This window comes from Mytilus californianus, unplaced genomic scaffold (assembly GCF_021869535.1).
Source record: "Mytilus californianus isolate M0D057914Y unplaced genomic scaffold, xbMytCali1.0.p SCAF_4, whole genome shotgun sequence".
Classification (NCBI taxonomy): domain Eukaryota; kingdom Metazoa; phylum Mollusca; class Bivalvia; order Mytilida; family Mytilidae; genus Mytilus; species Mytilus californianus.
In genome coordinates, this window is record NW_026262690.1 from 86,495,604 (window position 1) to 86,519,546 (window position 23,943).

At 30.5% G+C, this 23,943-nt stretch overlaps 1 protein-coding gene across 1 annotated transcript in view; it reads left to right on the plus strand.

Moving 5' to 3' along the window:
* Window positions 1-23,943, plus strand: part of LOC127738812 (interferon-induced protein 44-like) — a 52,518-nt gene that overhangs the window by 10,040 nt on the left and 18,535 nt on the right. The window contains exon 2 of the mRNA XM_052250202.1: window positions 21,812-22,345. Within this exon, the coding sequence (XP_052106162.1) occupies window positions 21,820-22,345 (526 nt within the window). The 5' untranslated portion in view covers window positions 21,812-21,819. The remainder of the gene's footprint in view (window positions 1-21,811; window positions 22,346-23,943) is intronic.

The following is a 23,943-nucleotide window of genomic DNA, read 5'->3' on the forward strand; positions in this document are numbered from 1 at the left end:
TGGTCTGAATTTTACTCGACATTTCTCGACCCAGTCTTAACCATACTCGACTGACTGATTTGTACTTGACTCTTATCTTTGCCATTGAAAATAGTCTGAACTATTACTCGACCAGTCTGAAACAGTCTTAACCCATTCTCGACCTGTACTCGACCCTTTTTTTTTGCAGTCTAAACCATACTCGACCAAAGGTCTGAACAATACTCGACCAGTCTGAACCATACTTGACCAAATAACCTCTACTTTTTCTAAATTTTAACTGTTAAAATAAATTTCTTTTTTAACCGACATGACAACAGCCACAATAAAATAAAGATATATTATAAAAACAGATTTTTACATTCTTACATGATTCTCAGATTTATCAAATAGAGGTAGTTAAATCAAATTATCTTATGTAATAATTTAATTATATTAATTTTAAAGTTTTCGAGTTTTGTTAAAAAAAGATTTTCTTTTACCTAAAAACCACACCTATACTGAGGGTAATTAATAAACCTTATTAAGGTGCTTCTTGTTTGGCATGTGTTTTTTTAAAAATTAATTTCCCTAAATTCCTAAATAAAAACTAAAAAATGTACAATAGTTATATAATTATCTTTTTAATGAGGTAACAACAGCCAACAAAATCACTGAAATTGTTTTACCTTATTTTAGAAATATATCTATTATTATAATTTGGGATATATTATATACAATATATATCAAAAGGGATAAAAATTAAAGAAATTAATAAAATTGTTCTTCTGATTAGTGGTGAAGTATAAAGTAATACCTCCTGCTTGGGGCAAACTCATGAAAAAGATCAAACCTGGTCAGAGAGTATTAAATTCTAAATAACATTCATTCAAAATTGCAACATCATGTGAAACTTAAATCACAAGGCCTTTTGAATTCACTAGATAAGTAATACACGATATTAAGAAAAATAGGGCTTTCTTTTTACCTGTAAAACATACATGTACTGAGGTAATTAAACCTTATTAAAGTGCTTCTTGTATGCCACTCTAAAAACACCGCATAGGACCTCCTTTGTGCACTAAGGAGCACAAAGGAGTTTGATATGAGCACAAAGGAAAAGAAAAGAAAATTCATTTCAAAACATAAAAATATTATAATTCATGAAGAAAAATGTAAAAAAAAAAAATCAATTTCTATAAAAATTGCGATTTTAATAATGTACGATTTTTAGTTATCACCGGTATCGGTTTGGAACCGACTTTATATCCGGGTTAAGGGGTAGTTCAAGTATGTGAATTTTTAAATAGTTCAAATATATTAACATAAATGATAAAAATGTCAACTATTATTCTTGATATTTTATTGTTGTAATTTTTCAAGGGTAAAGCATTACCAAAACTTCGAAAATTATATAGGATAGTAATGTGTTGTTGTTGTTTTTTGTTGTCTCATATATGATCACTTTGTTTTCTTACGTATGATAATATTTTTAAGTGAAGTATAAGAATACTTGCATTATAACAAAAAAGTCATAACTTTATATTTCCAATTATGATTTATTACGATAAAACAAACATGATAAATAAATACATATGATTTAACAATAACATTTAAAATTTTGGTTTTGTCCTCACTGCAGCTGTCCTTGGCCGGTGACGTTGACCAGGCTTCTTGACGAGACGTTTAACCTTCGGTATCGCAAAACCATTTGCCGCTCTTAACATATTGTCACTAAACTTTTTGTCACTGGCAAGCTTTCTGTAAAGCACTTCTTTTTCAATTTGGAAAAGACTGTGCCATTTGGAATGTTGTATTCTGTGTTTCTTGAAATTTCCAAAAAGTTCATAATTGCCGTTGCCAATTATACTGCGTCTTAAATCTGTGTGGTGAAGTTGTATCACATTGTAAATTTTATCTAAAAGTTCTGGTAATTGATGAGGTTTCTAGTTCAGTGCTACCTTAAACCGGTGGTTCATGGACTCACAGTTATTGTTTGTGCAGAGTCTGTTAGAGTCATATTTGCGATAGGGTTGATTAACATAATTGAACAAGCGGTTTTTAAGTCTTATCTCATAATAATTGGCAAAACACGGAAAGCTGTTACAAAGTTCATTGGACTTGGTGTCGAAATCTATGGTGTCATCAGCTGTTGCTATGCCATTGTCGTTAAAAATGTCGGACATAATCTGCGATCTTTGATTAGATGTTAGAGGCAGCTTGTTTTTTTATGTAATCTGTTACATTGTCTTTTATGTGCTTTGTGCAGAGTAATCTGTCCGGCTTTGAAAAAACGCTGTCTAATGCAACTATCAAACCAACTTCATCGTCGCTACCAAGTTTGACGTCGAAACATTGCACTTCCGTTAGTATCCGAGCTTTGAAGTGTGAAAAGAAAGTGTGGTAAGTCTCCATGGAACCGTCTCAATGGAAAAACACTGGCCCAATGAATATTGGATGGTCACGAGTTGACTTCGAAATGACCTTTTTGTTTTTATAAACAAAGTTTGTCACAAAAACTGAACCTAAATTGAAAGTTCTGTCAACACCCAGGACTGTACTAGGATCAGCTTGCAAGTGTGTTTTAATGTCAGCTATCTGCTCAGACGTGTAACATATGATGGATGGTGGCTTACTGTTATCCTGTGTATATACAACCTCTTTCACAAAGTCATGATCATTTACCATTGACAAAATTTGTAGCAATTCATCGGCTATGTTGGCTTTGGCAGCATGGGAAACCTGTTTTTTGTTGTAATGTTTTTTTGTATGGACTTGTTGAAGATCTTTCGGTGCTTGCCAATGGAGTTGTGTTTACATCGATAATTGCATGATACAAGTCATTTACTGTTAGATTTTTGCCATTTGTAAGACTGTTAGATGACTGTTGCACAGATGAGTTTGCAGTTTGAGTCAATAATGTAGAAGCAGAATGAGTTGGTGTTGATGTTTGCATGGTATTTGCTTTTGTTGTAGAACCTGGTATACGTGATAAGTTTGGCAAAGGTGATAACAATAACTTCGAAGGTGTGCTTTTGACGGCACTTGGAGGAGATGACGCCTGAACAGAAATTGGCGAAGTTGGTGTTGGTGATGACAATGGGTCACGTTGGATTCGTCGTCTTTTCGGAGCAGATGAACCGAGTGGTGGAAAATCTTTAGTGCTATTAAGAGAAGGAGGCGACGGTGAATCAACCCGATAGTTTCTACTTGTCGTTGTTAGAGTTTTGAGGAGCGGAACAAAGTGGTCAGCATACCAGTAGTGTTTAGTTTGATAGCCTTGAAGACGTGTCCACATAACTGTCAAAGTATCAGTAACTATTGATGGCTTTTGTGGCATGACAGTCAAGTTTAAAATTTTAAAAGGACGATCGTTAATGCCGTTCATAGGTGGATACACTGATTTTATGGGCACACCAATAACATTTGCCAAAGCAAATATTGTCCATATTGATGAGTAACCCCCTGGAGACGCACAAGAAAACACAGAGGCAACATAATTGGGTGATACTATCATCAAACTTGGAGTTACGGGTAAAGACATGATACGGCTTTTTAGTCTTATCATTTCTATGGCTGTACGAACACGCAACTCTGTTGAAAATTCTTGTGTTCCGCACAATGACACGAACACTGAATCGAACAAGCAACCGCCATTCGAGAAAACCTCATACGGAGTTCCAACGTCGTGAAGACGGCACTTTGTCAGAATATTCTGGGCTGTCTGGTCAACTATGAGTGATCCTTGATTGCATTCCGACGGACGCACAAATATGGGCATATTTCTGTACTCTGTCTTTGCAGCTGTAACTAAATAAGAATAGCCATTGGCTGCTTCCTGAAGAAGAAGAAAATGAAAGTTATATTGTTTTATTAAGAAAAGGTTTTTCTATTGCGTATACGTCAATTGGTCTGAAAATGTCTGAAATATCAGTCACTGGTCTTTAAACATGACACATAAAAAAATGGTATAGGAGAAAATCTTTAATTGCTATAACGAAAACGTTTTTTTAGACACAAAGGGAACGGTAATTCTAAAGATAGGAAATGGGGTTGATTATTTTTCAATCCGTTTTTCTGAAATTTCAATATATACTTTCTTTTATCAAATTTTATTCTGCACAAAAACAAAGTATTTACCGAAATTTTCTTACATGACGAATAATATATTTCTATGACGAAAGGGAACGGTATGGCAGTAATTCTAAAGATAGGAAATGGGGTTGAATTTTTTCAATCCGTTTTTCAGAAATTTCAATATATTCTTTGTTTTATCAAATTTTATTCTGCACAAAAACAAAGTATGTACCGAAATTTTCTTACTTGACGAATCTTAAATTGCTATGACGGAAAGAATCTGAAGGTACCAAGGGGAACGGTATGGCAGTAATTCTAAAAGTAGCAAATGGGGTTGAATTTTGCTATCCGTTTTTCAGAAATTTCAATATATACTTTGTTTTATCAAATTTTATTCTGCACAAAAACAAAGTATTTACCGAAATTTTCTTACTTGACGAATCTTAATCATAACAAAAATGTATACACAGCACAATGAAGAAAAGTCTGTAGAGCTGTCATTTGGTTATTTGTGTCGTTGGGTTGCATGTTACTGACATATATACATCTTCTCAATTCATTTATTTGTATTTTATCAGCCTGATTAATGGATAATCAAAATTTGAAATAAAAATTGGATATTGAAATGAAATTAATTATTTTAACAAATAGTTTCTGAAATTTACTTTCTGCTATGTATGTGTTAATACATAAATGGTTATATATATAATTGAAAAAATCATATATCATTTCGAAAATTTTAACATTCGCAATATCAAAATTTAGACTTTTTGCAATAGCAAGTAGATATTTTGCATATGGTTAACTATTAAAATAATTATACGAAAAGAAATAAATACCGTATAAAGAATCATCTACGCTAAGTAGCTTGTTAATTAGATTTATCATATATTGAGATAATTGATAAAAAAAAATTAGAAGGAGTTCAGTTTCCTTAAAGCAATGCTGATGAAAATAAAATATTTAATTTAAAATTTATAAATTGCTTTGAAGTTAAACATAATTTTAAACAAACTTGAAAAAAAGTATACCTGTTGAAGTCTAGATAGACTTGACACGTAGTCGTATTGAGAGTGATTCTTTTTTTTTTTTTTTTTTTTTTTTTCTTCTTCTTTTTTTCTTCTTTTTTTTTTTTTTTTTTTTCTTCTCAACACACAGATTGGTGTGAACTTGCCAGTCCCTTACTTATTTGAAAATACTAATACAATATACAACCGTAGTGGTTGAGAATGTTAATTTGAGTTTAGTGTGCTAAAAAGAGTGCTTACATAATGCTTAGAAGAATGAAAAAGGAGAAATAAACCACTTTATTTATAATACGGAATTTTAATTTGAAAAATGAAAAATTTTCTCATCTATCATCTAGCCCAGTTTTTTTGACTGATTGATAGATGGCTTTTGTTCACTTTATCATCATCGTGCTATTGTGAGAAAGTTTTTCGATATTTTAATTCTGCAATAAAAAAACATGATTATTTTCATCTTATCATTAACAAAACAATATTTTAACAAATATAATTTAACTAAATACAATTTAAATTTATATAAATTTCCTATTGTTCCTATTTTTGTTTCCTCCTAATTCCCTGTAGATCCCTGATTCTGTTGTTGTTATATAGTTATGTAGTATAGCGCGGCGCAACCCACACTGACTACTCGTTTTTTTTTTCCATCCCGTTTTAATTCCCTTTTTGGTTGGCTGGTTATTTCCAATTTGATTTTAATTTTGGGCATTAGGAGACTAAACGGGTATAAAACCCTATTAGAGTTAAGCTCTAACATAGTAGTCTCCCAATCCCGGCATCCTATTTTATTTTTATTTTTGCTATTTATGTTCTCTTTATCTTCTTTCTTTGCTATCTTGTATCCTTTGAAATTATTTCTTTCTAATTTTTGTTTTAATTATATTTCCGGTATATTTCTTTATCCTTATGGTACTTCATTTGTAATTTGTACAGATTTAGTGTGTCTTCAAAATGCCTACAGGCCCAAACTGTATGTGTATATCCATATATTATAGGTATTAGTTCCATTTTTATGTCTACCAGTAGAAGTGATTTTTTACTTATTTCAAAGTTTGGGTCTTCTGACTGACCGTTTTGTATCACATAGGTTCTAAACATTTTTAGTTTTTTACAATCTATAAATAGATGTTCATATGTTTCAAGCTGTCTATTACAGTATTTGCATTGTGGATCTATGCCTCTTATTCCTCTATCTATTTGTTTTTCTCCCGTTAATACAGCTCTGTGTATTATTTTATAAAAAAATTCTCTGTGAATATCATTTTTAATGTCAGCTACTTTTTGCCAAATATTTGTAAATTCTATTTCTTTATTTTTTTCTTCTACTGAATTTTTCCTTTGTCCAATGATTTCATAATAAATATATTTTATTGTAATGTTTTCTGTTAATTTGATTTTACTTCTGTATTGTATATATAATTCTTTTAATTTTTTTGCATTTTTCCCAAATTGTTCTGAGTGGCTATATTTATTTTCTGCTAATTCCGGCATTAATTCTCTTGTTGTTTTCCCTAGAAAATACGTATATAGGGTTTTCCAGATTGTTGGTTTTCCTGTGATCATATCACTAATTTTTTGTAGCCACATGGCATTAATCTTTTCCTCAAAATCAGGCATTTGAATTCCACCCTCTTTTTTCTTTTTATTCAAAGTTGCTCTTTTTATTAGCTCTGGACCATTCCATATGAATTTATATAATGCTCTATTTATCCTACTTTTTATTTCTTGAGTTGGTAAAATTACTCTTGCTACAAACCATGCTTTGCTCAACATATATGTATTTATTATTTGTACTTTTGAGTATATGTCTATATTTCTGTTTTCCCATTCCTTACATGTTTTTGCTATTGCTTCTACTATTGGATTCCAGTTTTTTTCAATTTTATTTTCCCCAAATTTTATCCCTAGCACTTTAACATTTTCCTTAATTAAATCCTTTATCCGTTGAGTAAAGATTGTTTTTTTCCTTCCTATTTCTAATATTTCTGTTTTGGATTCATTTATTTTTGACCCCGATACCTCGCCAAATCTTTTAAATTCTTTTACTAGATGATCGTAATCTGAAATTTCTGTTGTTATGGTGGAGCAGTCATCTGCGTGTTGGAATAATGCGCATTTTTTTTCCTGTTTGGCAGGTTTATTCCTTTTATGTCTTTCGAGTTTCTAATGTTTGAGGCCAAAGGTTCTATAATTAATGCATAGATTGTAATAGATAAAGAGCACCCTTGTCTTATTGAACGTTCTATTTTTATTTCTTTTGTAAGATGACCGTTAATCTGTATCGTACTCTTTATGTCTTTATAAATAATCTCAATCCACCTTATTATGCCCGGGGGGAAATTCATTTTTTTCAGTACTTGAATAGTATAGTTATGCTCCACTCTATCAAATGCTTTTTCTTGGTCAAAGGATACAAGATAGCCATTCCAATCATTTATTTCCATAAGTTCTATGATTGAATCTATCCCATATATGTTTTCCGTGATTTTTTTATTAGGCTCTGCCCCTGTCTGGTTTACATCGATTAGTTGATTGATTATTTTTGCCATTTTTTTTGTTAGGGTCTTCGTTATAATTTTGTAGTCAAAACATAATAAACTTATAGGTCGCCATTGTTTCAAATCTCTAAAATTTCCTTTATTCTTGTAGCTGAGAGTAATAATTCCAGTTTTCATCGATTCCGTCATTTCCCCTGTTAAATATATATTATTTATAACTTCTGTCAAATCTTCACCTATGATATCCCAAAATTCAACATAGAATGCTTTCCCTAGACCATCTATTCCTGGTGTTTTATTATTTTGAAAATCTTTTGTATTTTTGAAGCATTCTTCATTTGTCATAATTGGGTTCAAATGAACCCAATCCGCCTCCTCCAATTTATTTAGTTTAACCCCTTCCAAATAGTCTGTTAATTTTTCGTTTTCTATATTTTGGCTACTATATAATCCTTTATAAAAGTCTCTGACAATGTTTATTATTTCTTCTTTGTTTTCCCTTAATATCCCATTTTTGTCATAAAGTTCTCTTATTTCTTTTTTTATGCCCCTTTTCTCTTCAGCTAATTCAAAAATTTCTATATTTTCTAAATCTCCATTGTAATATTCCTCCCTTGATCTTATTATAACTCCTTTTTTTTTGTTATCATCCAATATTGCTATTTCTTTTTTTATTTTATTTATTCTTTCATTAGATATATCATGTTTATTCTTATTTTCTTCTTCTTCTAGTTGTTGTATCAGACCCTTGTATTTGTTCTTATCTTTTGTTGCCATAACCTTACTGTAATTTATTGTTATATCCTTTATTGACTTTTTTCCTTTTTCCCACCAATCTAAAATATTCATTTTTAATTTCTCCTTTCCCCATGACTTCCAAAAATTTCTTATCAATTCTGTATATTTCTTTTGTTGTAGTAGAGATTCATTAAGTTTCCAGAATCCTGTTCCCCATTTTATATGGCCAATTAATATTCTTAGCTTATAACCTTTGTGGTCGGATCTTGCAAAGGGTATATATAATGTTTCTTTTATTCTATTACAGATATGTTTGGATAAATAAATTCTGTCTATTCTTGTTGCGAAACTATTGTCAAAGTTTGTCCATGAGTATACTCTTGTATTTTTATTTCTGTATCTGTATGTATCTTTTATGTTTAGTTTGGATATTATACTGTTAAATATATCCATTGTCCTTCTACCTGTTTTAATTTTTCCTGTTTTTGAGTGTCTTTCTGATGTTATCAGGTTAAAATCTCCTCCAAAAATTACTATATCTGTTTTTACATTTATTAGTTCAGCATATTTATCTAATTGTTCATAAAATTCTGTTTGTGGTCTTGTGTTATTCTCTGGACTGTATATATTGAGAAGTTGATATTTTTTACTTTCTATTTTAAATTCTAAATGTATGAAATTTCCTTTTAGCGTCGCCGAAACTTGTTTCTTAATTATTTCTTTTGCATCTTTTGATATTAGTATACATACACCCCTTGCTCTATTTCCTCCATCTGAACTGTAGATCTTATAATTTGTTGTCGCTTCAATATCAATTTGGGTTGATCTTTTTAGTACCCCTGTTTCTTGTAGACAGATGATATTTGCATCTTGGTAGCTATTGATAATAACTTTATACTTAGTGTTTATATTTTTCCTTATATTTTGTGATATAATATGAAGAGTGCTCATGTGGGTTAGTAAAAGAGAGTATAATAGTAATGAGAAGATACTTATCATAAATAAATAATAAAGTATACAATATAAAAGTTTTATCTTTCTTTAATTTTAATTTAAATTTTGTTTGTCTAATGTCTATTGTTTTATTTTAATATTTTTTTGTTATCTGTTTCTTTGCCTCTGGCTTCCTTTTTTCTAATTCATTTTCACTATCGCTAAGATTTTTCTTTTTTCAATTCTTTGTCTTTCTATTCTCTCTCTCTTTTTTTCTTTGTCTGTTTGGGCTTTTGTTTGTTTGTTTTGGCTCCTACCATTTCCTTGAGCCACTGAGGCTCCAGAATTTGTATCCGACCCTTTATTTTTTATTTGTTGTTCTTCTTTTCAATGTTTTCTGGGTCTGACTCAGAGATTGTGCCCAATATCTCTGTTAAATCTTCCATAAGATCATTGTACTCAATTTGGTTTGGCTTTTTTTTTGCCTTTTTGTTTTTCTTTGATTTTTTCAGTCTCTGACTGTGGTTTATCAAATTTTACTTCTAGAGCTGGTGTAATTATAATCTCATGATCAATTGACTCGTTACTGCTCTTTGATTCATTTAGATTTTCTTCTATGGAGGTAGAATCGGAAGTGCTGGTTTGAGCTGCTTCCATTGTTTCCTTATCTTGGTAGATTTCTACCTCTATTTCCCCTGAGCTTACTATGGTATTTTCTTGTGAATCTTGTGACTCTTGTGAGTCTTGAGTAGATAAAGACTCATTACTATTAGCTCTTGTTCTAGTTGGATGAGTTCTCGCTGAACTCCATACTTTACGGGGTGGCTCTGGACAATCTAATGAAATATGTCCGTATGCTTGGCAGTTAAAGCACTTTTTGCCGTGTGGCTGACCTTCGTATCTAGTGGAAATCTGTTGCCCTTTTATATAATTTTTTTTTGGTATGTCTTCTTTGATACTGTTGGCAACAACAGTAACAACCCCACTAGATATATCTGGGAAATCTTTGTAGGTGTTATATTTTATTTCCCCTATGTCTACATATTTTTGCATTTTGTTTCTGATATACTCAGGTTTTAGCTCATACGGTATACCGAACAATGTAGTGTCAATGGTTCTTTTTTTATTTTCCCATTGTAGGGGTTGTGCTTGTACTACATTAAAGGTAACCTCCCTAACCTCGAATTGATCTCTAAATACTTCTTGGAAGATTTCCTTTGAGTGCTCATCTCTGAAAGATGCCGAGAACTTATTTATGCCTGTAGATTGGAAATAGCCTATGAGTGCAGATATATCTAAATTGATCTCGCTATTTATGTAGTGTAGCATTTCTGCCGATGTAATGTTTGGTGTTTCATCTTGAGATTGTATTGTCAGGGTACAGGGCCTTGGAATCATTTTCCCTATTTTTATCACTTCTTCGCCATCTGAGGCGGCTCTCGAGTATATCACACTCATATTTATTTATATGTTTTATATTGTTATAATATACAAAATGTTAACATATATAGGATGATAGGAATGGTATGGTGGGGAAAGGAGTAAGAAGTGCTAGTGCATATATGTTGCTTATACTTAAGTCAGTAATTGCTTTGGTTCTCCTTCCCGCCTTTTTTTTTTCTTTTGTAAACGTCAATTGTCGTTGTTCACACAAAACAGTTTATATACACACATGAAGAACATAAACACAGACGGAACAAAACATATTTACAGTTATATTCACATTGGACAATATATTTTCTTATTCGACATTTTTTTTTTAATAACTAATCCATATCTGACATGTTTAACTAAAAATATTCGATTAGTCAAATGATCAATGATTACAAACAGTGTTAGCTTAACTTTTTCTCTCCGGTTTAATGTCCAGTCATTATTTATATGTTCATGTTTTCTCGATACCTTTCAATATATAATTATAGATATACTAACATCTTATCGAAAATGGCCGTAATCTTATGCATATCCGTACCGGTTACGGAACACGGTTTCGTAAATCTTCAACTTTATACCGATTTAACTCGAGTATTTTAATAAAAATTAATATTTTTTTTTTTTGAAAGATTAAGATGGCTGCCGAGCTGAAAACACTGTAAAAAGTCAGCTCCCAGTTTTTTGCAGTTTTATGTGTTTTATATGAATTGTTGCATGATAAAAAGTGGATAGACTGATAGATAACAATTTGCTGAATCATTGGATGCCAACTTATGAGAAAAATTTTGGTGGAACTTTTGTGATATTTACAGAAAACCATTTTTTGGATTTAAGTGTTCACCTATTTATTGATTATATTTACTTGATCACAAAGGATTTAATACAACATGCCTGGAGGCAATAGCCTTACAAGTAACAGATCTGTGAATAAAAGTGGAAAATGTGGAAACACTGTTCAGACTTTACTAGCTGCCAAAGTAGATAAAGTTGACAAAGAAAAAACAGAAAAACCTAATAAACAACCAAAAAGAACTCACTCTGAAGTGTCAAATGAATCAAATACAAGTGTTGATCTGACTGGTATAATTAGTATACAAAGGGACTTAGAAGAAATTAAACAAAACCTTGAGGGTGGATTAAAAAAAATTAGACCTTGAAAATGCAACAAAAGATCTTGTTAAGTCAAGTGATCTGGAAGTCATTGTAACATCTATTGTGAAGAATTTATTTAAAGAATTTACTTCATCATTAGAGACAAAAATTGATGAAAAAGTATCAGAAGTTATAGGGGAAATGCAAGAGAAAATAGATGCATTATCAATTGAAAATGAGAACTTGAGGGAGAAGGCTGAGGTAGCTATGAAAAGCCTATCTGCAACAAAGAAAGAATTACACCAAAATGAAAGACTGACAAGAGAAGCGATTACCAGCAGCAACTATAATGAACAATATTCTCGCAAAAACAACATAAGAGTTATAAACTTTCCATGGCGAGAGCGACAAGATCTGCGTGCGGACTTTATAAGTAAAGTGAAAAGGGACATGAATGTAGAACTTGAGGAAAGAGATGTTGTCGCCATCCATAGAATTCCATCTGATAAATTAGGACCAAAGCCTCTAATTGTGAGATTATTTAGTAGCGATGTTAAACGAAGAGTGATGCGAGAAAAGAAGAATTTACAAGACCATGTAAGATTTTATGATGACATTTCCAAAAGAAACATTGAATTGATGAAAAGACTAAATGAGACTGAATGGTTCAGCGACGTATGGTACTTCAACTGTGGTGTATATGGAAGGATAGCTGATGGTCTACAGCTGAAGTTCAATATTTTTGATGACATTTTTCTTAGATTGAGACAAAGGAAATAAGTAGTTAACTTAGTACATGACTTTCATTGTTACATGTACATTATGTCTTGATGAATTTTAATTTTTTTTTTTTTTTTTTAAAAGTGTTTTTCTTATTTTCATGGGACAAATCTTAATACTATAAAAGTTGTCTCCACTTTGTAAAATAGTTGACTATGTCATAACTGATAAATCATATACAGGATATATAAAATTGAAAGAACAATTATACTGCAAAAAACTATTGTTTTGACATTAATTTGATAAAAAAAAATGTCTGCCATCTTGATGCTAAATTTTTGTTTTTATCTCTATCTTTTTCTTTCCAGTCCTTTATTCTTTTTATTAATTATTGCATTTCTGCAATATCATTCCATTACATTTTGTTTTGGTTTAGTTTATGGTGAGTTTCCTACTTATCATTTTTTATGCTTCTATATGTTGGTGAAATGTTTTTCTTTAGTATTTTTTATACATATGGAGAATAATCAGATATTACTATTACAATTTTTTACGGTCATGTTATGTGCTAGTGTATTTATCGACATCATATCATGTGTGCCCTGAAGGTATTAACTGTTAATTGCCAAGGTTTGGGAGATAAAGTTAAAAGAAGAGATGTTTTTAACTATTTAAGAACAAAGAATTATAATATTTACTGTTTACAAGATACTCATTTCTTATGTGAAAATGAAAATAATATAAGAGCTATGTGGGGATATGATAGTTTTTTTTCATCATATAGTTCAAATTCAAGAGGTGTAGCAGTTATGTTTAATAACAACTTTGAGTTTAAGGTCCTAAAAGAAAAAAAAGATGTTGGTGGCAATTATTTAGTATTAGACTTAGTTGTTGATACTTTACATTTTACACTTGTAACTATTTATGGACCAAATATAGATAATCCAATTTTTTATGATCAAATTATGTCAATTATAGATGATTTTGGTAATGATAGCTATATGATATGTGGTGATTTTAATCTTGTTCTCAACCCTGATATAGATTATTTTAACTATTTACATGTAAATAACCCAAATGCTCGGGGAAAAGTTTTAGAAATCATTGAGGAAAGGTGTCTCATTGACCCTTTCCGAGAACTTTACCCAGATTTGAAACGTTTCACATGGAGAAAAAGAACCCCCTTTAAACAAGCAAGGCTAGATTTTTTTCTTTTGTCTGAAAATTTACTATGCTGTTTGAATAATTGTAATATTGAGCCTAGCTATCGCTCTGATCATTCTATGGTTATATTAAATCTAGAATTTAATCCATTTGATCGAGGTAGAGGATTGTGGAAATTTAATAATTCATTATTGTATGATCCAGAATATATAAAGATTGTTAAGGAAAAAATAGTAGAAGTTAAAAAACAATATGTAACACCTGTTTATGATATAGATAGAATTGAAGACATAAATAATGAAGATCTCCATTTTAATATTAACAGTCACTTATTTCTTGAGACAATGTTGATGGAAATTAGAGGCAAAACTATATCTTATTCAAGTTATAAGAAAAAAGTAAAAGAAAAACAAGAGAAAGATATTAGAAATGAAATCCTAATTTTGGAAGAAAAGGTAGATGAAGGTTCAATAAAGATTTTGGAAAATAAAAAATATGAATTAGAAAATATAAGAAAAGAAAAAATTAAAGGGAAAATAATTCGATCAAGAATACAATGGGTAGAAGAGGGTGAAAAACCTACTAGCTATTTTTGTGGGCTAGAATCAAAAAATTTTACAAATAAGATAATACCAAAAGTAGAAAAAGAAAATGGAGATGTAATTTCAAAACAAAAAGATATTTTGAAAGAAGTGAAATCTTTTTATGAAAATTTATATAAGAATAAAGATCAGTCAAAGGGAGATAAATTCAGTAAACTTGAAGAAGGATTGAAAGATATAAAGTTTAAAAAATTAACTGATGATGAGAAAAATAATCTTGAAGGTAAAATAACAAGTGAAGAAGCTGGTTTGATATTGAAAAATATGAAAAATAATAAAACACCAGGATCTGATGGTTTTTCAACAGAGTTCTTTAAATTTTTTTGGAAAGATTTAAAAATTTTTGTTGTAGACTCCTTGAACTACAGTACTGAGATTGGTGAACTATCTGTTACGCAAAAACAAGGAATCATTACATGCCTGCCGAAAGGAAATAAACCTAGACATTTCTTAAAAAATTGGCGACCTATTTCTTTATTAAATACAGTTTATAAAATTGGCTCTGGAGTCATAGCAAAACGCTTTAAAACAGTTTTAGATAAACTGATAGATTTCGATCAAACTGGATTTATTAGTGGGAGATATATTGGAGAAAATCTTCGTTTAATTTATGATATTATGCAATTTACTGAGGAAAAAGACATTCCAGGACTTTTATTGCTCATAGATTTCGAAAAGGCATTTGATTCAATTTCTTGAGAATTTTTAACCAGTGTCTTGAAGTTGTTCAATTTTGGAGAATCAATAATTAATTGGGTTAAAGTTTTTTATAACAATATTAAATCAGCTGTTAATCAGGGAGGACATCTATCAGAATTTTTTTCTATAGAACGAGGCTGTAGACAAGGTGATCCCTTGTCGCCTTATATTTTTATTCTCTGTGCTGAAATATTAGCATTAAAAATACGAAATAATGATAAAATAAATGGCATTACAGTTGCTCAAGCTGAGCACAAACTTTCACAATTTGCTGATGATACATCTCTTATTTTAGATGGTAAAGAAGAATCTTTGAATGAAGCATTAAATGAATTAGATTGGTTTGGAAATATATCTGGTTTAAATATTAATTTTTCTAAAACACAAGTTATTTGGATAGGAAATAAAAAGTATAGTAATGAGGTATTATGCCAAAATAGAAACCTTACATGGGGAGAAACATGTTTTAAGTTATTAGGTATAAGCTTTGATGTTAATCTTGATAGAATTGTAAAAATTAATTATGATGAAAAAATTGTACAAATAAAATGTGTAATTAAACAATGGTCAAAACGAAATCTTACTGTTATTGGTAGAATTACTGTTGTAAAGACATTGATATTGCCTATTTTAAATCATTTGTTTATATCCTTACCAAATCCAAGTGATGATATTTTAAAAAATGTTATTGAACTTATGTACAATTTTATATGGAGTTCACCAATTGATAGAATAAAGAGAGATGTTTTACAAAATGATATTGAAGATGGTGGACTCAAAATGATAAATCTTAGTGCATTTATTTTAGCACTGAAGTGTACATGGATAAGGAGATTATTTAAAACAGACAACAAATGGCAGAATATTTTTTTGTCAAATGTTCATGTAGAACTTGAAAAATTTTATGGTTGTGGAAGTGTTTATATACAAAAATTACAACAAAATATAAAAAATAAATTTTGGCAAGATGTTCTGAAAGCATGGCAACTTCTCAGAGAAAAAGATGAATATGACAGTTGGGAATGCTTTCTTGCTAGTCCAATCTGGCTTAACAATAATATAAAGGTAGCAAATAAACCTATTTTTTATAAAGATTGGTTTGAAAATGGTATAAGATTTATAAATGATATTGTAAATGAAGATGGGACTTTTTTCTCTCATCAAGAATTAGAAGAAATGTATCAGATAAATGTGAATTTCATGAGATATAATAGTATTATATCTGCTATACATCAAGCATCAAAATCATTTGTGGGAAAAAATCACAAATTAGAACTACCTTTAATTCCATCTGCTATTAAAAGACTTGTTAAAAGTTCAAAAGGATCTAAAGATATGTATATTGTTTTAAATAAAAATAAAAGTGTTCCCACTAGTCAGTTAAGATGGACTGAAATTTTTGGCTTTGATCAAAATCATTGGAAAAAAAATTATAAAATGCCATTTGTTGTCACAAATAATACTAAGTTACAGTGGCTGCAGTATAGATTCAATCATCGAATCTTAGCTACAAACAAATTCCTTCATAAAATTAAGATTTATGATAATCCAAATTGTACATTTTGTAATAGAGAAATTGAAACATTAGAACATTTATTTTGGGATTGTGAACATACACAGATATTATTAGAACAGATTGAAAATTGGTTTCTGACCAATGGAGTTAGTGTATTTTTTACAAAAGAAGTTTTTTTTGTTTGGTTACATTGCAAAAATATCAAAAGGCAATGCAGAAAATACTCTTTTTCTTACCATAAAGCAATATGTTTATAATACCAGATGTTTTAAAAAAAAACTGTCAATAAACTCAGTAAAAGAGAAGATGAAATATGTGTATGCAATTGACAAAAATATTGCTATGAAAAACAAATGTGAACATCAGTTTCACAGAGAATGGAACATTTTTGATGGATTACTTAGTTAAGTACAAAAATGTATACACTTTAAATTTGATATTATACATGTTATAAATGAAAATGCTGTATTTACTATACTAAAATAGAATTCAATGTCTAGATGAATTGTATTGAAAACTCACCACACTATTTTCTCTCACTCTCTTTCTCTCTCTCTCCGGTGTTCAGACTGCTTTACTCTTTATCTTATATTTGTATATTTAAAAAAAAAATTGCTTCCTAATAAAAAGATGTATTGTTAAGATAATATCAATAGATTTATATATTATATATTGTTATTATTTGTGTATACACTGTATTATGTTGTAAATTGGAAGTTATAAATAATAAAAATAAAAAAAAAAAAAAAAAAAAAAAAAAAAAATATTTTTTTCGTGAGAAATGCCTTTCCCCCATTCAATAAACAATTTCAGGTCCTTTGTGCACTTATCATACTCCTTTGTGGTCCTTTGTGCTCCTTTGTGCACAAAGGAGGTCCTTTGCGGTGTTTTTAGAGACCGAAAATTATTGAAATTTAATTGAAATAAATTTTTACTGTAACTTTGGAACACATTTCCTTTTTTAAAAGTTTATCACAGGATTACTATGGAAGTTCTATTATCATGATTATATTAAATTCTTGGTTTAACAATACAAAGGTGTCATTTTTTAAATTTATCAAGTTGCTTTATATGCTATTTCATATATATTTTAATAAAAAAAATGTTCACTGCATTATAAACTAAACTCAACTGACACCATAAATCTATACTAGGCTTAAGTTAATGGTGAAAATTGTCCAGTAACCATAAAATATATCTGAAACATTCAAAAACTTTTGAATAACATTGAAAATATTAGTCACAATTCAGTTTTGAGATTATTTGATCAGCTTGTTTTATTTTTATTTTAAAGGTGATATATATGTATGTATGTAAGTTGATGAATATGGTGTTGAAGTTATATTATGTTTATTGTGAAATTTTGGTTTCAATGCTATATTGAATACATTTTAATTTCAAATTGTTGTTCAAATTTCTAGCCAAGGGAAATAGCTGTTGTTAAAAACAGTTCCTAAATTGATGAAATACAATAGATAGATAAAAAAAAATAGGTCTATGTTAGTTAAGACTAGGTCGAGTATGGTTCAGACTAGGTCGAGCATGGTTCAGACTAGGTCGAGCATGGTTCAGACGCGTATAAAATGGTTAAGTACTGGTCCAGTACAAGTTCAGACTGTTAAGTTCGGTTCAGACTACAGTCTAGTATTATCAAGTAAATTTCAGACCAATTCAGACTGGTCGAGTAAAAATCAGTACAGTCGAGTACAGATATAGGCCATTTCAGACTTTTACTGGTTTGTAGTGTAAGGCAACCAATGAGAACCGATATTTGTTACGTAATAATGTCAAGATAGCGTAAATATCGCGTGAAACTAGATGCGAAGCAAATACTTAAAAGAACGTATGCAAGATCACAAAGTATATACGTCTTTCCAATGTCAATCAGTCCGATATAAGTAATAATATATTATATTTTGTCTTTCAATTTGTTGAAGGCTTCCTTGCATCATTCTTTATATTTGTAAAAGAAATCAAGGAAATGTGCAAAAACTGAAACAAAACTTTCACATTACAAGATATTTCCTTGTATGTTTCTAATATAAGCAACAGTCCAAATCCAAAAGACATTTAAAGCTCCCCTGACTTAAAAAAAAACGTTGTCTGTTGTCGTTCATGATACAGCTGTAGCCTTTATACGAGGTCGATACGAGGATAATTTATATCGACCTGAAAGATATTGACTGAGGACGTAATTTTTCTTTATACAAGCTTCTGTAAGACATTTATATAGAGACAACCATCATAACTTTTGATAAGTGATTTTAGCCCAAAATGTTAACTTGTGTTTAAACACTTTTAACAGAGAAGAAACCAAGGGACAATCTCAAATCATAAGTTTAAAAAAAAAACTGACAACACAAGGATTGAAATGTAGAACGTCATTATTTTCATTATTATTTCATTAAAAAATTACTAGTGATATTTTTCCTTTTTATAAACATCCCTTTCAGCTCATGAAATTCTCAGAAAAAAAGTGAACTTGTTCTGAGGTACATCTGACAATCAATGTAATCGAAATCACTATGGAAAGACTGGAAGAGTTGGGTACATAATTTCAAATCATATTCTCAGGTATCGTAGTGAACAAAAAAACCTGATATATTACTCTTGTATTTAATTCAGAAAGAGAATTGGTTTTTTTTTTTTCACTTGATATAACAAGCTTGTCTCCCTAACTTTACTTGTAAATGCTGCTTTTGGGAGTATTTCTATGTTGAAACATTGGTATGCAATTTTTCTAACTCATCTTAGGATCATTTTTTGATTTTTGATAAAAAAATCATATGACACTGAAGATGAACAGTTTTATTTTATTTCCATAATATTACTAAAAAAAATTTATTCAATAGCACGAAGATGGAAAATTTCTCAATATTGATACAAATTCTTTTGATATTTCAATTTTAAGAAGGGGTACTGATTTTTAATATCTTCTTTTTTTTTCAATTAGAAAATTTTGACGTGATTGGAAATAGAAATCTTCAAAGGAAGGTGTAGACTGAGTATATTTTTTTTTTTGAAGTTTGACTTAATAATTTACAGAAAGAGGCATTGAAAATGCACTTGTTCAAAAACAAAAATGAAATAACTATTTTTTTATTTAAACTGGTGTGCATTCTTCATTGAGAAAAAAAAAATCTGTATTCAAATACATGAACAAAGCAATATAATGTGTAATAAACATATAAATTTGATTGCAGAAAATGCCCAGGTTAGAGTTATAATATTTGTTTATTTTTTTCTAGCAAATTAATTATAATTGTAACTTAAATTAACCTAAATTATTGACTAATAATTGATCATTATAACACTGATTTTACAAGTACAATAGACCCTGATTGCAATTTTTATACATATATTGACTTTTGTCTTTTCTTTGCAAAAAAAAAATGATTTTTTTTAAATAAAGTCACAAGTGTCTATTCAATTATGTAATACAAGAGATATTAATTGTGGTCAATTACGATTGGCATTAAAGTGGAGGTGCATGATCCCAATTAATACCCACCTTTGAGTGAAAATTGTTAGTAAATAATGACAGTTGTCTATCATATTGTATTGTATCAGTACTCTTACTATTGGAATAAAAGCATTTAAAAAAAGCGTGGGAATCAACTTTGATATCTATACACATCTTGTACTAAATTTTATTCAATAAATTACACAAACATAAGATACTGATAAAACACTTTCATAATTCTTAACAACTGATTAAATTTGATATATTACTTTTTCACATTGATTCATAAATAAACTCATAATATATACCAGGATTGAAATTTTGTACGCCAGACTCGCGTTTCGTCTAAAAAAAAAGACTCATCAGTGACGCTCGATTCAAAAAAGTAAAACTTTATTATAAATTTTGACTTACAAAGGAACTATATGCAAGTGAATATTTAAAATAAAGTAGCTGTTCTAACAATATTTTCATAATTTAAGATCAAATAACATGTCAAAAGTTGGCAGTAGATGATTAAAATGGTGTATCAAGCTCAAGTTCTGCAAGTCATAAAAACACATAATTTGTTTCATGATATGTCTTCAACTTAGAATTCTGCACAATCTCAAAATCTGGAGTGATCACATAGATCCAGCATGGCTTCTTCTATGAAACTACCAAGCTATTGGTCCGGTAATCATTCTTAGAGTAAAGATCTAGTTTAAAAAATTGTGTCCGATGAATCCGACGGCCAACCAACATGACTATATACCATCGAGGTAAAATATCCAGTATTGTGTAATACCTTGAAAACTTTTATGTGGAGAAAATCTGGCAAAGTAAAAATGTTCAGAATGTCAAGATCTACCTACTGTCCTTTTAGGCCAAACTTGTCAGACGAATCCGAATATGAGATATTGCTCTAAAATATTAACATGAACCATATTTTCTGCAGTTTTGGCTATTATCTTGAAAGATATAATAGATAGAGAGAAACTTTAAACAGCAAAAAAAGAAAAGCAAGACATGGTCTACAAATAAGTCATATTGCCGAAATCGCCAGATGACAACTTATAGGAATTCTATGATTGCCCTTTATACCTGAATATTTTTATCATTTTTTTTCCATTTCGGCTGTTATCTTGAAAGCTAAAATAGATAAAGAGAAAATTTAAAACGCGAATGTGGTGAGCGAGACAAGTTCCATAATTAAGTCAAAATTACCGAAATGGCAATTTTTATATCTTTTCTCGTTGTTTGGCTATACTCTTGAAAACTATAATAGACAAATAATAGCTTCAAACAGCAAACCTTATCATCAAGACAAGATCTACAAATAAGTCAAAATGCTGAATACCTTATAGGAGTCATTCACATTCAATGACAATTTTATCATTTTTTTGCTATTATGTTGAAAACTATTATAGACAGCTAAGTCATCTACAATTGTGTCAACAAACCGAAATCGTTTTGTGACTGCTTTTAGGAACTATTGCCCTAAAATGACAATTTTACAATTTTCGCGTTTTTTTAGCTCTATTTTTCTTGAAAACTATTATAGATACAGGCGTATTTTAAACAACTAGACAAGATCTACAAATATAAGTCAACACGGGGAAAGGCGTTGTTTTCCTTAACTTGCGATTTGTACCATGTTTTGCTTTTACCATGAAAACTATAATGGATAAAGGGAAACTTTGAATAGGCAAAAAATATAAGTAAGACAAGATCTACATTCATGTCAAATAAATGAAACAGTTTCCATTCAATATCCTAATTGCATTGGATCAATTTTATGCAAAAATGCTTATTTTCATAATTGTATTTTACATTCGTTTCTACAGCGTTTTGTTCATCTGCGTAAATACAGCATAACTCATTATCATTTTAATTATATCTTCTTTAAATAGAGTCCGATATGGCAGTTGAATTCAAGAAGAGGGATCAAACACGAATGAACCAGTGGCTCGGTGGAAATAAAAGATACACATGCTTGTTTAAAGCATCTAGGGATGGCTGTAATTCTACCACGTTCCATAATTTGTGCAATAACAAAGGTCCAACTGTGACTATAATGTACAACACTAACAACTCAGTTTATGGTGCATATACCTCCGTTAGTTGGGCCAGTACTGAGGGTTGGCGAGTTGACGGACATGCATTTTTGTTTCGACTCTATCAAAGTGGAAATTGGAAGCCAGTAAAACTACCGGTCAAAAACACTAATTATTCTACATATGATGTTTCATCATATGGCCCAACGTTTGGTGGTGGACACGATCTGCCGACATTTAATAGCACGATTAATCCAAGTAGTGGATATTTCCAGTTCAATATAGCCGCAGGTACTTTTGGACACTCATACTCCACAAATGGAGAAACATTAGAATCCATTACTAATGGAAACAGAAACATGAGGGACATAGAAGTTTATTTAGTAGAAGGTAAGCTATATTACTGAAATAATGAGAACAATTATGATATATGGAAGGTTAAATTACTCTTACATGATTGAAAATGTACTTGGAATAAACATTGGCGCAAACCTAACGACAAACTGAAAATATACGTATAGATCTAATGCGTATCATCTTTTATGAATATTTTTCGATTAAGATCTATGGCACTCTCTGACAAGAAAACTGCATTCAAATAGAAAAAATCCTGGTACTTTTATAAAGCTTTAGACTTAGTATACCTGATCCATGTCCTTGTACAAAAAAGCAGTGTACCCTTAATGTTCATATTTCAGTACGTTTATTAGTCTCAAACCGGCGAAGCCGAAGGAGGTTATAGGGTTTCACTCTGTCCGTCTGTCCTTCACATTTATGGTTTCCGCATTTTAAGCTCACATGGCATGAAAGGCTGGTATGAGTTATTCTCATCACTTGGCGTCCGACCTTCCGTTAACTTTTAAAAACATCTTCCCCTCTGAAACTATTTTTGCAACTGAACTAGGTCTCAATCAGCCACTGGATAATTTATTTCAAAATTGTGTCCGATAAACCCGCCTGACAGCCAACATGACGACCCTGGCCAGAACTAGAACATAAGGGAAAAATCTTTTTTTTTCTTAAGATTGATATGTTTTTGCTACATTAATTTCCGTTTGATTGATATAAAATAATCATTGGTCACCGACTTCGTTTGTGATGTATTAACCAACCTGTTACCGTGTTGGAAGTGAAAAACGTCCAAAAAACTACGTTTAATTGCTCTAAAACGCAACGATTTACGCTTATTTCGACGTTTTGTGGTACAAGAACACCATTTTGACTAATGAATAACAACAACAAAAAAATATTAATAACACACTATAATCTATTTTGTAACATCATATCGGATTTTGAGAAAAATCTATTGACTGGGTGTTGAGAGAAATCTATTGACTCGTTGTTGAGAAAAATCTACTGACTGGGTGTTGCGAAAAATCTATTGACTGGGTGTTGAGAAAATTCTACTGACTGGATGTTGAGAAAAATCTACTGACTGGGTGTTGAGAAAAATCTACTGACTGGGTGTTGAGAAAATATATTGACTGGGTGTTGAGAAAAATCTACTGACTGGGTGTTGAGAAAAATCTATTGACTGGGTGTTGAGAAAAATCTATTGACTGGGTGTTGAGAAAAATCTACTGACTGAGTGTTGAGAAAAATCTAATGCAGGGTATGGACTGGGTGTTGAGAAAAATCTATTGACTGGGTGCTGAGAAAAATCTATTGTCTGGGTGTTGAGAAAAATCTACTGACTGGGTGTTGGGAAAAATCTACTGCATGGTATGGACTGGGTGTTGAGAAAAATCTATTCACTGGGTGCTGAGAAAAATCTATTGACTGGGTGTTGAGAAAAATCTACTGACTGGGTGTTGAGAAAAATCTACTGACTGGGTGTTGAGAAAAATCTACTGACTGGGTGTTGAGAAAAATCTATTGACTGGGTGTTGAGAAAAATCTATTGACTAGATGATGAGAAAAATCTATTGACTTGGTGCTGAGAAAAATCTACTGACTGGGTGTTGGGAAAAATCTACTGCGGGGTATGG